Here is a 13,633-nt window from a genome sequence, read left to right on the forward strand (position 1 = left end):
TCAACAAAGTAATTAAGAAATTAATTCAACTGTAACTGTAAAATATTTGTTAAATTGTTTTTGCGGAAGTTCCCCGGACGCGTTTCCAAATCCGGGCCGGACCGTCCCGGACACTCTAGAAATCCGGACATGTCCGGGTAAATCCGGACGTAGCGTAGGAAACCCTAGGTAAGAGGAAATCAAGTAAACACTCACCTCTAGTGTTAGTTCTTTCCCATACCTCATTGTGTGTATTGGAGTCACATCCCAATAATAGAGGTAGTCGCTGTTGGCTACAACTACGAGTTGCTGTATCTACTTCTAGTGGCCGTGTCTCATCAGCCGGAAAGTATGCAGAGGCAGTCACGATATTTTTGCTACAATCCTCCATATTAAGTTGAACTATGATTGGAACAAGATCTCAGGTTGTAAATTCTGAAACTTATGTATAATTAATATTGTTTCTTATAAGAAGAATAGGCTCTGGGAAATTCCTGTCTGTTCATCATATATTACTTTTGAATTTTTTTCAGACAAATCTTTAATTTTCCCTGGTACACTCAGGGTTCCTGGACTACTACCATTAATTTTTATTCTACGACCATTATTTTTTATATTGATTTTTCTCTAAGAGTGGTATGACTGGAAGCCATGACCCAAATTTATATAGGTACTTGGGATAACTCATGCATTACAGGAGGCATTATGACGGATTGGGATATAAATCAGCTGTAGGTATAATAGTATAAATAGAATATTGCGAACGTCATATATATAGATTTTATTCTTCTAAAACACGTTACCACCATATTATTCTTATTTCGAAAAATATAAAAGTATTAAGATATATAAATACTTATCTTGTTACACGAGTTATTACTATTATAGATAACAATCAGATACGTAAAAACAGAAAAAAAAATCTTTAAAATTGCCTAGTTTTAAACTTTCTTTGTCTTTGCTGTTCTTGATCTAATCTTCTTCATCGGTGTTGCCTCCATCACCACCATTTTCTTTTGCCTCTTCGCCTTCGCTGTACACTTGTCCTTCATCGTCCTCTTCATCATCATCGCCAGCGACTTCTGTATTCTCCATTTCTGCTCTTTCCATTTGTTTTGCCAAGTCGGCTTCATCTGTAGCAGTCACCACTTTCGGCTAAAAAAATACTGTTGTAAAATACTTTTCTTTTTCGGAGATTATTTAAACATGTGTACTTACAGACATCTGTATCGTAAAGACACCTCCTAATTCTGTAATTTTTTGCTTGATAACTTCAATAGCTTCATTAAGTATTCTCAAGCCATCTTGTTTTTCTGGTGTCGAAGTTGTCATGACTAGAAAATAATATTTTAATACAATAAAGGTGACTAAACACCAAATGTTAAATTCTAATACCATATAATGGAGGTGCTATTAAATTAATTTTGATAGGCAACTCCTCAGTTGATAGAGAAAGGCCTGTTTTCAAAGCAGTTTTGACTGCATCGATGCCTTCATAGCCATAGCAAGCACATTCAATGTCTGCTCTAATTTTTACAGCTTGAGAAGTTAGTTTACGCTTGATATTGCTGAGAAGAACTTCTTTTGTTTTGTCATCTAGGTCACATTCAGCTAAAATACTAGGGTCACTGAAAAAAAAACATTAAATAATGAAGATTTAAAAGAATGTCAAACTCACGATACAGCTTGTTTAAAATAATCATAAGCTGAAGCCTTATTCTTCTTATACTTCTCTTCGAAATACCAGGCAGTCTTCTCATAAAGCTCTTCCAGTTGTCCATCTGATTCATATTTTAATAGTTCAGCTACATGTCTAAGAATTGAGTTAACTGCCTTTGCTTTTGAATATCTCTCTGTACATTTCTCTAAGTCTTCTGCACTTACTCTTCTTTTAGATAAATCTATATATCCCTTTTCTTTATCTACCCTTATAACTACGACAGGCTCTGTTTTTCCGACTCTTATAAGTTTATTAATAGATCTAATACGTCTTCTAGATAATTCGGAGAGTAAAATCATACCCTCAATGTTTTTGTATTCTAAGAGGTGCACATAGGCACCCATTTCAGCTATGGATCTGACGTTAACCATGACTACAGAATCCACTTCTGGATATTTTTCTTTATAAAATCGACACGAAAGGGGCATTTTTACCTAAAATATGTTCGTTTTTAGGTTATGGTGAGGTTACAAACCTAACAAACGAGAGACTAGCTAATTAAAAAATAAGTAAACCTAAGTCTTATTTTCTTATACGTGCCTTTATATATGTTTTCTATATCTAATGGTAATTAATTATCTGGTGAAATCTGAGAAAAACAAAATCCAAAATTGGATCTTGACAACCACCGGTTTAAAAGTAAAAGAATAAATTGTCAACGTGAGAAATTTTTAGCGAATTTAACCAAATTTAACGCCGCGATAGATGTAAATGATGCTGTTAGGTTGGTACAACTGTAGCATCAAGTGGAACACTGTTGCCAACAATCTCAAAATAAATATTTTAAAAGTATGTGATTCTCTGGTGATTCTACGCTACGGAATCTTTGGCTACGGTGATTTTTAGGTAATTTCTTATGTCTATGGCTATGGCCGCTATGGCATTTAGTTAAGACGCGTCTCATTTAGTTTTTCTATGGTCTATGGCTCCATCCTCTAGAGGTGGGCCAGTCTGCGATTTTTGTGGAGCTGCTACGCTCTGCGACTGCTCCAATAAAAGCACTGTGACAAGTAGCAGCGATTTTTCGGAGCAATTAACCTATAAATTAAAAATGTAGTATTATAGGTTAATTGCTCCGAAAAATCTTTATTCATTTTATTTCCTATGCACATTAACTAACATTACCTCGAAAAATGGAATTGCTTTTTATTTGGTTCAGATCGGTTACTTTATGCCGAAAATTGACCATGTTTGTTTTTCCTCAATCCAATATGGCGTGTGTTGATACTTGAAAAAGCGGGAAAAAGTATTTTCCTCTGAAACTAGCGTTCGGCGAGAAAAATACTTGTATTTTTTGGAAAATTCACTGATAAATTATCAGTAATGAATTTTAATCAGCAAAATTTAGTATGTCGATTTTTAGTTACAGGGAGCTCAAAATTGAGGGGCCATTGTTTTTCCACCCCCTGCAGAAAGATAAATACTTAATCTAAGGATAAATACAACTCCCTAATTTTTTTTTTTGAATATTCTATGTTAAACCGCATTCTTTGTTATTTTAGGTAAATGACAGGAGTGCTACTGAAAATCACACAGATTCTTCTCAGGACTCCCTTGATACCAAGGAAATAAAATCCGCCGAAACAGAAGAAAATAATGTAGATGCAGATGCTCCAGCTGAAAAATCAAAGGAGGAGAGCACCGAGGGAGAATCGGATCATAAACCAGATAAAATTGATAAAAAGAAAGATGTAAATGATACATCTGATGAAGAAACTGTTGAGGATAAAACAATTCAGGAAAATAATGTAGAACCTGTCAATGAGGAAGAAGAAAAATCAGAAGATCCGAAAATAGAGACCAAATCGTCTGAACCAAATGATAAGGCAGATGTTGAAAAAGAAGAGGATGAAAAAGTTAGTGCTGCGAGTGAAAAAACAGAAGAGGAAGAAGAAGATGTTATTGATGGTAAAAAGTTGGGTATCTTTATCTGTAGTTTATTATTTTTTTTATATTCTAGAAGACGATGAAGGTTCTGATAAAGATGAAAAGAGTAGTAATGGTAAGAAAGCAGTACCACTGTTAGATCAGCCATTGGAAACATCAGGAAAAAGAGAAAGAAAAAATGTCCAGCGGTTTGAAGAAGATTTTAAAGCTAATGATAAAGATTCAGTTAGTCCTGAGTATTCTATACATATATCTATGTTATTGTAATTTATATATTTTAGGGTAAATTAGAAATAGACGAGGGATCTGGTACCGCTCTTGGTGAGATACCTAGAATTGAAGCATCTATAGTGCGTTTTAAAAATGAAGATCTGAAGATTCTTCACAGAATCCTGTTTAAAACTGAAGGGAAGACTAGCTTACTGAAGAAAAACATAAAAAAATTTAATGGTTTTGTTTTTAAAAAGGACTCTGATGACTACAAGAAAAAAGTTGATGCATGTAAAAAATTAGAGGTTAGTTTGTTTGTTTCTTTAGAATAGAATACAGTATTTAGGTCTGATTGGTACTAAAAAGTTGGTTTTTCTTATATTTAAAACTTATACCTGTATAAAAATTTAGGTAAAATCTTTGAAGAGTTTATGTGAGATGTTGGATTTGGAAAAGAAGGGGAACAAAGACGATATAACAGAAAGGATACTAGACTTTTTACTGGAACCGAAGGATTCTGGTAAACCTGTCGGTGGTGGAAGGCCAAAAAGAGCTTCAGCAGTTAGGGCCAATAACAGAGGTAATATACCAAAGATTGTGTCCTGTGTTTTTAAACGTTTTTGTAGTTACCAAGGGGAAGCAGTCTGGTTAATTTTCTTAACAAATGTGAGCTTTATATTTTAGGTTTAATACAAACTTTATCTGTAGGGTATTCGTCGCATGATGACTATTCCAGTGATGAGAGACATGCTTCTCGAGCTAGAAGAGATAAAGGTATTACCAAAGTGTAATTCTTCGTAATTTTATGCTTGCCATTTTGCTTGGTACCCCTTCATATTTCTATATGGTAACTTAGATCACCATGGATATTTTAATCTGGCTTTAGAATATACTGGTGACTTAAGGTGTTATATAAGTAATAATTTTGAATATTTTCATATATTATGTGCTTGGTAGCTGTCTCATCGAATGCTTGTCTATAATCAGTAAATATGAACTTTTTTAGGAAAAACTTATTTAGTTTGGTGGATGTATTTTGATTTTTTTAAGATCTGAATACTTATTTTTTGCATGCACACCTCAATATAATCAATTTAAGATTTTTTTATTTACAGGATATTGAATAAAAAGACTAAAAAATTAGGCAGTGTCAAAAATTATTTTTATATTCATACGAAAACTACCAAATTGATGTCATAGTTAACATTTTTACATCCTATTTGGTCAACTTTGTTGATTTTTTTACATTTCATGTCAAATTTGATTTTTTGTGAGTTCAGTGGTATTTTTGTGTTTATTTTCCATGTTTTTTATAATTGAAAAGTAATGGAATTTTACAAACTTAGTTTTTCCAGTATTTATATTTTTGTTGTTTTGGTTACTATTTTACTTATTTTTATAGAAAATATATATTTTAATTATTAACATTTACTGATTTATCGCAAAACATAGTCAATATTATTAAGTGGACCCTATTTTAATTTTAAAACGTTAAAAAATTGTATGCCACTGATAAACTGGAATTTTAGTGAACCATATTGGGAGTAAAGACTCCAAGCAAAAGTACTGGATCTCCAATTTTTGTTGATATACTCCTTATTCTTTTTATTCAATGCTTGATGTACACTGACATGCAATTATTGTTTTTATATCACTTTTAAGTTGGACGCACACAGAAAGAGCAAAACAGTTTTACTCAAAAACGTTTTTGACTTAATCTGTTTTTATGTGATGCCTCAATGCAAATTAAATGGGCTAACTCACACTGATCATTCGTGAGGTTTAAGACAGGTTTAGGCTCATTTAGTCAGTCAGACTGATCGACGTCGAGTGATAGATCGTCGTCTAGAGATAGATCCTATATGTTAAAACATTTTTAGTTGTAATTTAGGTAATTAATTAGTATGTTTTACAAAAACATTATGAATAGAAGTCAAATATTTACAATTGAATATTGCATAGCAGCAGATACATAACAGGTCGTGACTAAAATGTTTTAATATAAATGCTACGATCTAATAATGGACGTCCATCAGTCTGATTGTTACTAAAGAAGCGTAAACCTATCTTACCTTGCGACTGATGGGAGTGACCCCATATATACATATTAGAATATATACTGTTAATACTACCTACCGCAATAATATACCGCATTTACTCAATGAGTGGAAAGTGAAGTAAAAAAAATGAAACAGGAATATCAATCTTGCATAAGTCTATCCTTTTGGTCCAACACGATTTTTATGCGCACGCTCCAAATAAAACGATTTGATTCGTCTACTTCATCGCTGAACGCTGTCATCGTCACCTGTCCGCGCATTATCTTAAACTCTAAATATTAATAATATAATATAATATATATATATATATATATATATATATATATATATATATATATATATATATATATATATATATATATATATATATATATATATATATATATATATATATATATATATATATTATATATATATAGATATATCTATCCGTTTCTTGTTTTTGTTTAAATATGTCATAGATTTATAAATAAATAAATATATAATTTTCATTAAATTTATAAGTAAAGGCGTGAACAATCAGACGCTAAATTGATCTACTATTTACATAGTAGATAGAAATACAGAAAACTATAACACTGTTGTACTTGTATTGTGTATATTGTATTGTACAAATTGACCGACTTATGTCGGTTTTTGTATAGCTCCATCGCTCTGTCTCAAAAAATTGTCTTCAACTTTTGTTCCTGACTAGCGATATAGTCTAATATACCGGGTGCGTATCAAAAGTGGCTCAGCCTTATAACTTCTTTATTTTTTTCAGATAAAAAAGAGATTTGGTATATTAGTTACTGTCCTCTATTCACGCAGTTGTGCAGCTCTAACTGTTCAAGAACGCGATACTCTCACTTCATTCAATTGAGTCATAAAGTTCAGAACTGTTCCGCGCCATATGAAGGCACCAGGATATCGCGCACAGCTCCTTTCAGAACCGTTCTGAGTAGCCCGGGCGTAAAAAAGTTATAGGGGTGACCAACTTTTGAGGCGCCAGTATATATGATTAACCCATTTAATTTGCAATGAAGCTCACATAACAGTTTTAGCCAAAACCCTTTTTGGCTAAAACTGTTTTGCTCTTTCTGTATATCTCCAACCTTATGCCAGGTCCAGACCAAGCAGACAAAACAGTGACAAGTCAGAAACATTCATGTTTTACGACAAAGTTGTGACAAATTCAATGCATTTCTACAACATTTTTGTCTTATTTTTGTTTTGTTTCAAAATTCGGAGACTTTTCAAGGTACCGTCTCGAGTCGGTAAAGATCAAAGTGTCTATGTTTTGTTCGTATATTTTGCGACAAGTTGTCGGCGCAGTGTGGATGGCGTGTGCTGCCAACAGTAGGAGACCAGTGAAATCACACATGGTTAATAAAACTCATTTGCAACAACTAAACTTTTGACTTCCTTGTACTTTTGTCATTGCGGTGTGGACAATTTGTCTCAAGTTTGTCTTGCCAGAAGTCAGTTTGTCTTGCCAGAAGTCAGTTTGTCTTGTCAGTTTGTTTTGTTTTGTCTCAAAATCGTGTTTACTTTTTGTCGCCTTGGTCTGGACCCGACATTAGGCATTCTATTCTAAGGATGTGCATACTTTCTGATTTTAATTTTTAATGTTAATACTGGTGTTTTGAATTAACTGCATCTCTGACATTGTGTAAGCTATTAAACATTGAATGTCATCCTGTTTCTAGTATACAGGGTGTATCCTTAGTCCTGTTTCCATGAAATAGTTTCATTGTATACAAAATTAGTGTCTAGATGTCTGAAAATTGGTATATTGATGTAAAATCAATGAAATATAAAAATTAGTAGATAGTTATTAGTACATCAGAACTGGATTACTGAGACGCCAGATGTATAACAAACCAACCTCTGTATATTCTTATTCTATATTACTAATTTAGAACCAGATTGTGGCATAATTCAGGTATCATTTTTTTTTGTAGGAAAGCGGGCAAATCTGAAAGACGAAACATCTAGCGACGAAGAGTTCAAGCCAGACGACGCTTCGGATGGCAGCGACGAGAAACCGCGCAACGTGGCTAAAAGAAAAAGGGGCCGCGCCAAAAAAGGCTCTTCTGAGGAAGACGAAGCCAGTTTGACTGAAGGAACATCTGACGAAAGCGACGTAAGATATAACACAGTATAAAGATATAAAGTTTGTCCAACAATGGTAGATACGATTTCGGCAGATCGCTTACAAAATTTGACCGATAAAAATCACTGTCTTCTTGAATAGACTATAGTAGCCTTCATTGAAGAAATAAGATGTGCAACCTTATGGGCGATTTCGTGGCAGTAAACCTATCCGTGATGTAGTTGGCGTTATTGTCAGCCTGTTGGAGATTTTGTTTATCGTTTACAACCCAGCGGATAAATAATACGGTACTGTAGTTCTGCTTTCAGTCTATAGAGTGAGTGGATGCCGAGGACAGTGTTGCCAGGACTACTGATAAATCCGTAGATTTACGGATTTTGGGTACAGTAAGTTAATAATAGGGATTTTCTATCATTAAACAATTTATTATAATATTAAATGTTGAAACAAAGAACGGCATCAGAGTTGACTTGGAAATGAGGATCGCTGTTATCTCATATGTAAAATATTATGGTAAATGCCAAAAATCGTCATTTCCAAACCAACTAAATGACTTTCCATCATACAACATATTCAATACATAAACAAGGATTTTTCTTCCAAAGGTATTTTTGTCATTTAATATGGCAACACTGTCGCTTTCAGTTCCACACCGTCTTTGATATGCCTTGGCTGGCCAAATTAGAAAAAATAAGTGTTTTCTTTATGCGTTGGCTGAAGAAGGATTGTGTCTCCACTCTACAGCACTTGAGACATAAGGGGAAATCAAATCAGCCTTGTCACAAATTCGCCCATTAGGTTGCGTATCTTTCCAATTCTTTCAATCAAGGGTAGTAGGTTAACTTACAACTTTTAAAAAATGAATCAAATAAGGTATGGTGGTTTTTTGATAACCTTAGAAGATTGAAAGAGACCTTGTCACTAGTAAAACAAGTATGCCAAGGGATTAATAGGATAAATAATAATAATACACTATAAAAATAAATACACTATAAAAAATTAATACACTATAAAGAATTTAAGCTTTTTAACACGTTGCCTAATTTAGTCAATAAAAAGCCAGTAAATGTACTCACAAATTGTGTGAAGCATATTTTACTAAAATACGCATGTGTAGACGACACTTTTCAACTTTAATTTTATTGTTGATTTTTTGCGCCTCAATACATTAACTGTAAAACTGATTTTGCATCAATACAATAATTTTTTTGTTAGGATGAACCCAAAACTAAGAGACGAAAGTCCATAACAAAGGTTAATAGCAAAGCTAAAGCAGGTAGGGGCAGAGGTAGAGGCAGGCCAGCAAAATCAGCAACATCCACGCCAGCACGAAGAGGCAGGTCAGTGTCATTGTCAAATTTTCTATTTTGCTCTAAAGGAATTTTTAAAATATATTTCGTAAAATTTTCCCACATACAGGGGCCGCAAACCCAAAAACGTATCCGAATCTGAAGAAGAGGAAGATGAAAAAATGGAAGAAGAGAGTTCTTCAGAAGACGAACCATTAGTAAAGAAGAAGGCTAAGAGCTCCGAACCTCCTACAGTAAGTTTAGAAAAATTTAACATATCAGAAAATTAATTTTTTGTAAGTAGATTTGTTCTCAACTTTATTTAATCTGACTTTTTACTTTTTTTAAATTAAGTAAAGCTGTTATAAGCGGGTTATATTGTCATAATCATAATCACCCCGGTGGCGTAGAGGTACAGGCTCTCGTCTACCAATCTCAAGGTAGTGGGTTCGAATCCCACACCCGGCATTTCATCAGCCGACTATTTTTATTAAAATAAAAATAGTTTGGGTGCCTAGGTCGACTCAGCCTTAAATGAGTACTTGGGATTCACAATCCTGAGGTAATAATAGGCGGTTGAAGCGTAATGCTAGCCACATTACCTTCCTTGTATACCGAACGGCTCTAGTATGGTAAGCTGTACCTTGCTACTTCCAAGGCGTTAACCGCTATATACGGGAGCTATTATTATTATATCATTATCACAATTTTAATCATAATCATAAGCACAGTCACAATAATTTTAATATGCGTTTATAAAACGTACTTTTAATCATAACTTTGAATGAAAATACAGTTTCCAGTTTTCTTATTTTTTAACATGTCATTATTTTAAAAGTGTATTTTTGTTTAAATTTTATTACTAATTTTTTTTTAATAAGATGTTCAATTTTTGTTAAACATTAATCATAAAAGCTAAAATTTACCAACTTGAAAGTTACTAGAGTAGTTCATACATAGACTTAAAATAAAATATAGACTGAGCATCTCATTCATAAATAGCTGGAACATGCGGTCAGACAATATCTTGTTATTGTTGTGTTATTGTTTTAGGTTATAACGAGTGCGACACGAGCGATAGATAGGTTGTCTCTGTCGTAACGGTCGTTCCCTGACGACTCTGCCGAGAAACACAACACTGTCTTTCGTTTCTCAAGTACACCTGAACTCTCCGTCTCATAGCCGGGTAATTTTTTTATTTTAATGAAGCTATAATTAAATTAAAAATATATCGTATTTAAACATTTTTATATTTTATTAAGATTTAGGACAGGTTTTTTAAATAAAAGTTTTAGAAAAAACGTCTTAGAGTCCAAAAAGGATAAAAATAATAAAATACACGTTATAGAAGAAATTTTATAATCGAAATTATGTAATTTTTGAAATTAATAATAAATTATTAATTTTAGTCAAACATTTACAACCCCTAATATTAATCAAAACAGGATCTATTCCACAGATATAATAGAGTCGGCGACAGGGAGAGAAAAAAAAATATGATTGTTGTAATGTTTTTTCTGGTTAAGTGATGTCTTATGTAAATTAGAGAAAACATAAATCTGTTCCATTAAAGCAAGGAAGATGATAGGAAGTGGATAAAATGAATACTACATTTATTTAACTCGGTACTGTCTTTATTATACCGGGTGCGTCCCAAAAGTGGCTCATCCCCATAATTTTTTATATTTTCAAATAAAAAAACAAGATTTAGCATGTTAGTATATGACATAAATTAGGATTGATTGACGCATTCAATTGTTTTGGTCACTTCCTGTTTCACCGGAAATGACTATAACTTTTAATTTTAAACGGCACTCTCGGTATATTTCTACTTTATTCGATAGAAAATGACACTCTGAATAGAATGACATATAATATGTCAACTTTTGACATTTTCGCATATGGTTTAATTGTAATTGTAACACGCGGTTCATAACGACAATTTGACTCGAAATACCAAGTGTGTGGTATCAATATATTCATAAAAAATGCTTTTTCCAAATATGCTAATGAGTCACCCTTGTTCCATTTGAAAATATTGACATATGTATGATTAAAAATACGATTTGTACATCTTTTAACCGGCCTAGACAAGACACGAAACCTGTTAGACGATGAAAACTATTTTTCCAAGGCTCCTTGATTAAAACTTAGTGTTTTTAACAACACCATGGCACCCTGGATTGACATTTAAAATAGGATATATTTTTAAGCGACAATGTCAAAAGTTGACATATGATATGTCATTCTATTCATAGTGTCATTTTTTATCGAATAAAGTAGCAATATACCGAGTGTGCCTTTAAAAATCAAAAGATGTAATAATTTCGGTGAAACAGGAAGAGACCAAAAACAATTGAATACGTCAATAAATCCTAATTTATGTCATACACCTACTAACATACAAATCTGTTTTTTTTTTATCTGAAAAAATAAAAAAGTTATAGGGGGTGAGCCACTTTTGAGACGACCCGGTATATTAAAAAATATTGTTTTATAATGTAATATCATTTTAAAATTCTTGTATGTTATTTTAGATTCTGAAGATAATTTTAGAATAAACCGGAATATATTTTTAATAAAAACATTATTAATTATTAACAGGGTTATAATTATGATTTTGTTACAATGTAAGTAAGTAAATAATGTAATGTAAGAGAAAAAATTCAGATTTTACATTTTACTAAAATATTATCTAAATAAGCGCCTTTCTACAACAACGCCACTGACTCCCAATGGGTAAATTGAGAACTGCCTACCGGTCAAAAGTCGTTTCAAGACTTAAATGGATTATTTAAGTCAAATTTCTTGCAAATTTGGCACTGGCGAACCATATTTTATAGTTTTTGAACAGAAAAAGTCAATAAAATAAACACTTAAGGACTACAAGCTAAGAAAATGCGTTAATACAGCCGGGGAGATAGCGGCAACAAAGCTTTACCGTGCACACGTGCGACACGTACTACAAGGTAATAAATGAATGAATAGGCTCCCTCGCCTCTAATCGGTGTTGTCATATTTTAAAGAACTTATCCTTATTAAACAGTATCCGACTTATAATTTAGTAGTATAAGGACTATTTAATACATCTATGGAATATTAAAACCTACTTTATTAAACTGTAGTATTAATATCTCAATAAATGTGTATAACAAGAAAAAAAATATTGATAATATTAAAGACGTGACAACATAGGCTGGATGAGGAAGGCTCGGTCGACTGTACCCAGAAGTAAACATGTGTACAAAAAAGGTTGTTTGTCCGCGTTGAAATGTAAATAGTGTAGTCTATATTTTATTTTTAAGTCTATGAGTTCATATGATTATTGTGATTTATAAATCATTTTTATTTGAAATGATTGTTTTAACTATTATAATTATGACTGTGTTGTATAAACCTGGTTTAACTGATTGTTGACAGTTTTTTTATCTAATTTTTTAGGATGATGAAATTAAAACCTTCATAAAGAGTATTTTGGAAGGCGCCAATCTGGAAGAAATAACGATGAAGACTGTTTGTCAGAGAGTGTATGATAATTATCCCAACTTTGACTTAACCGCTAGAAAAAAGTTTATCAAAGCAACAGTCAAATCTGTAAGCCAGTGTTCCGTCGAAAATTATCTTGCATAAATTATTTCTCTTTTTCTTTTTTTCAGTTAATATCAACGTGAGCTACTGGATTTACAGCATTTTCAGTACCGTTGTTCGTCATCTTTGCTGTATGTTTGAGTACAAAATCCGATTTTTCATTTCACTGTTTTACCGGATTTGCAACAAATATCCTATATAATAGTAATTTAACGTTATAATATGTTTAATTTATGTAGGGACTACTCTAGATGGTACTAAACATTGTCCCAAATTAAAAAAAAATCAATCTTGAAATCTAGCACACTCTTATTGTATTTTGTTGATGAATATCATAGATATAAAAGTAGTTTATATTATTTGTTTTTATATTTGCGAGTTTAAATTTTTCTTTTACCTTAATTATAATATTCACTTAGTTTGTTGGGTAAACACTGAATTGATATATTTTACGCTGAATTATATATCAATTAAGTTGCCCATAATATAAAATAAATGTATAGTGTATATTGTGTTAGATTTTAAAGATAATTTATCAAAATATCTAGTTTTCTTTGCTGTGTATATTTTTGATAAGAATCTGACTCACAAATAAAATCTGATAGATCTATTTTAATATTTCGGATACTAAAATGATGTATTTTCTTTAATATCTTTCTTATTTAAACAAAAATATCAGTTTACTTAAAAATAGAGCTTTGATGTCTCAATCTTTATGCGCTATAGTCTTAGACTCACTGTAATTCAATTGTATTAGTTTTAAAATACAACTTTTATTATGTAATTTTGTGCTTTATTTATTAAA

At 32.1% G+C, this 13,633-nt stretch overlaps 2 protein-coding genes across 3 annotated transcripts; one reads left to right on the plus strand and one right to left on the minus strand.

The window, feature by feature from the left end:
• Positions 1 to 743: 743 nt before the first annotated feature.
• On the minus strand, positions 744 to 2,427 carry LOC115889356 (eukaryotic translation initiation factor 2 subunit 1). Of its 2 annotated transcripts, none has more exons than XM_030909338.1 (5): positions 2,240 to 2,427; positions 1,658 to 2,133; positions 1,375 to 1,607; positions 1,198 to 1,313; positions 744 to 1,134 (listed from the first exon to the last, which is right to left on the minus strand). In XM_030909338.1, exons 2-5 carry the CDS (start codon positions 2,125 to 2,127, stop codon positions 952 to 954), a joined length of 1,002 nt encoding a protein of 333 aa, XP_030765198.1. In that variant the 5' UTR covers positions 2,128 to 2,133; positions 2,240 to 2,427; the 3' UTR covers positions 744 to 951. The 2 variants fall into 2 exon arrangements, with proteins under 2 accessions (XP_030765198.1, XP_030765199.1); XM_030909339.1 differs by having other exon boundaries at positions 1,658 to 2,174; positions 2,240 to 2,417.
• A 595-nt stretch (positions 2,428 to 3,022) lies between these two features.
• On the plus strand, positions 3,023 to 13,608 carry LOC115889421 (protein DEK-like). The gene is made up of 11 exons (XM_030909409.1): positions 3,023 to 3,046; positions 3,202 to 3,607; positions 3,660 to 3,811; positions 3,868 to 4,101; positions 4,208 to 4,376; positions 4,505 to 4,570; positions 7,800 to 7,981; positions 9,167 to 9,291; positions 9,371 to 9,494; positions 12,682 to 12,834; positions 12,897 to 13,608. The coding sequence occupies exons 1-11, from the start codon at positions 3,023 to 3,025 to the stop codon at positions 12,909 to 12,911; spliced, it is 1,650 nt and encodes a 549-aa protein (XP_030765269.1). The 3' UTR covers positions 12,912 to 13,608.
• The last annotated feature ends 25 nt before the right edge of the window (positions 13,609 to 13,633 follow it).

Source organism: Sitophilus oryzae, unplaced genomic scaffold, assembly GCF_002938485.1.
Source record: "Sitophilus oryzae breed Bouriz unplaced genomic scaffold, Soryzae_2.0 scaffold_813_pilon_pilon, whole genome shotgun sequence".
In the NCBI taxonomy this organism is placed as follows: Eukaryota; Metazoa; Arthropoda; class Insecta; order Coleoptera; family Curculionidae; genus Sitophilus; species Sitophilus oryzae.

Excerpts from the sequence above, each read along its gene's own strand:
- LOC115889356 (XM_030909338.1), bottom strand. The coding sequence starts at position 2,127 with ATGCCCCTTTCGTGTCGATTTTATAAAGAAAAATATCCAGAAGTGGAT. Across the intron at positions 1,608-1,657 it reads TATTTTAAACAAGCTGTATC|TGACCCTAGTATTTTAGCTG; the intron begins GTGAGTTTGACA and ends TTTTTTTTTCAG. Across the intron at positions 1,314-1,374 it reads AATAGCACCTCCATTATATG|TCATGACAACTTCGACACCA; the intron begins GTATTAGAATTT and ends ATTATTTTCTAG.
- LOC115889421 (XM_030909409.1), top strand. The coding sequence starts at position 3,023 with ATGAATTTTAATCAGCAAAATTTA. Across the intron at positions 3,812-3,867 it reads AAGCTAATGATAAAGATTCA|GGTAAATTAGAAATAGACGA; the intron begins GTTAGTCCTGAG and ends TATATATTTTAG. Across the intron at positions 4,102-4,207 it reads ATGCATGTAAAAAATTAGAG|GTAAAATCTTTGAAGAGTTT; the intron begins GTTAGTTTGTTT and ends ATAAAAATTTAG.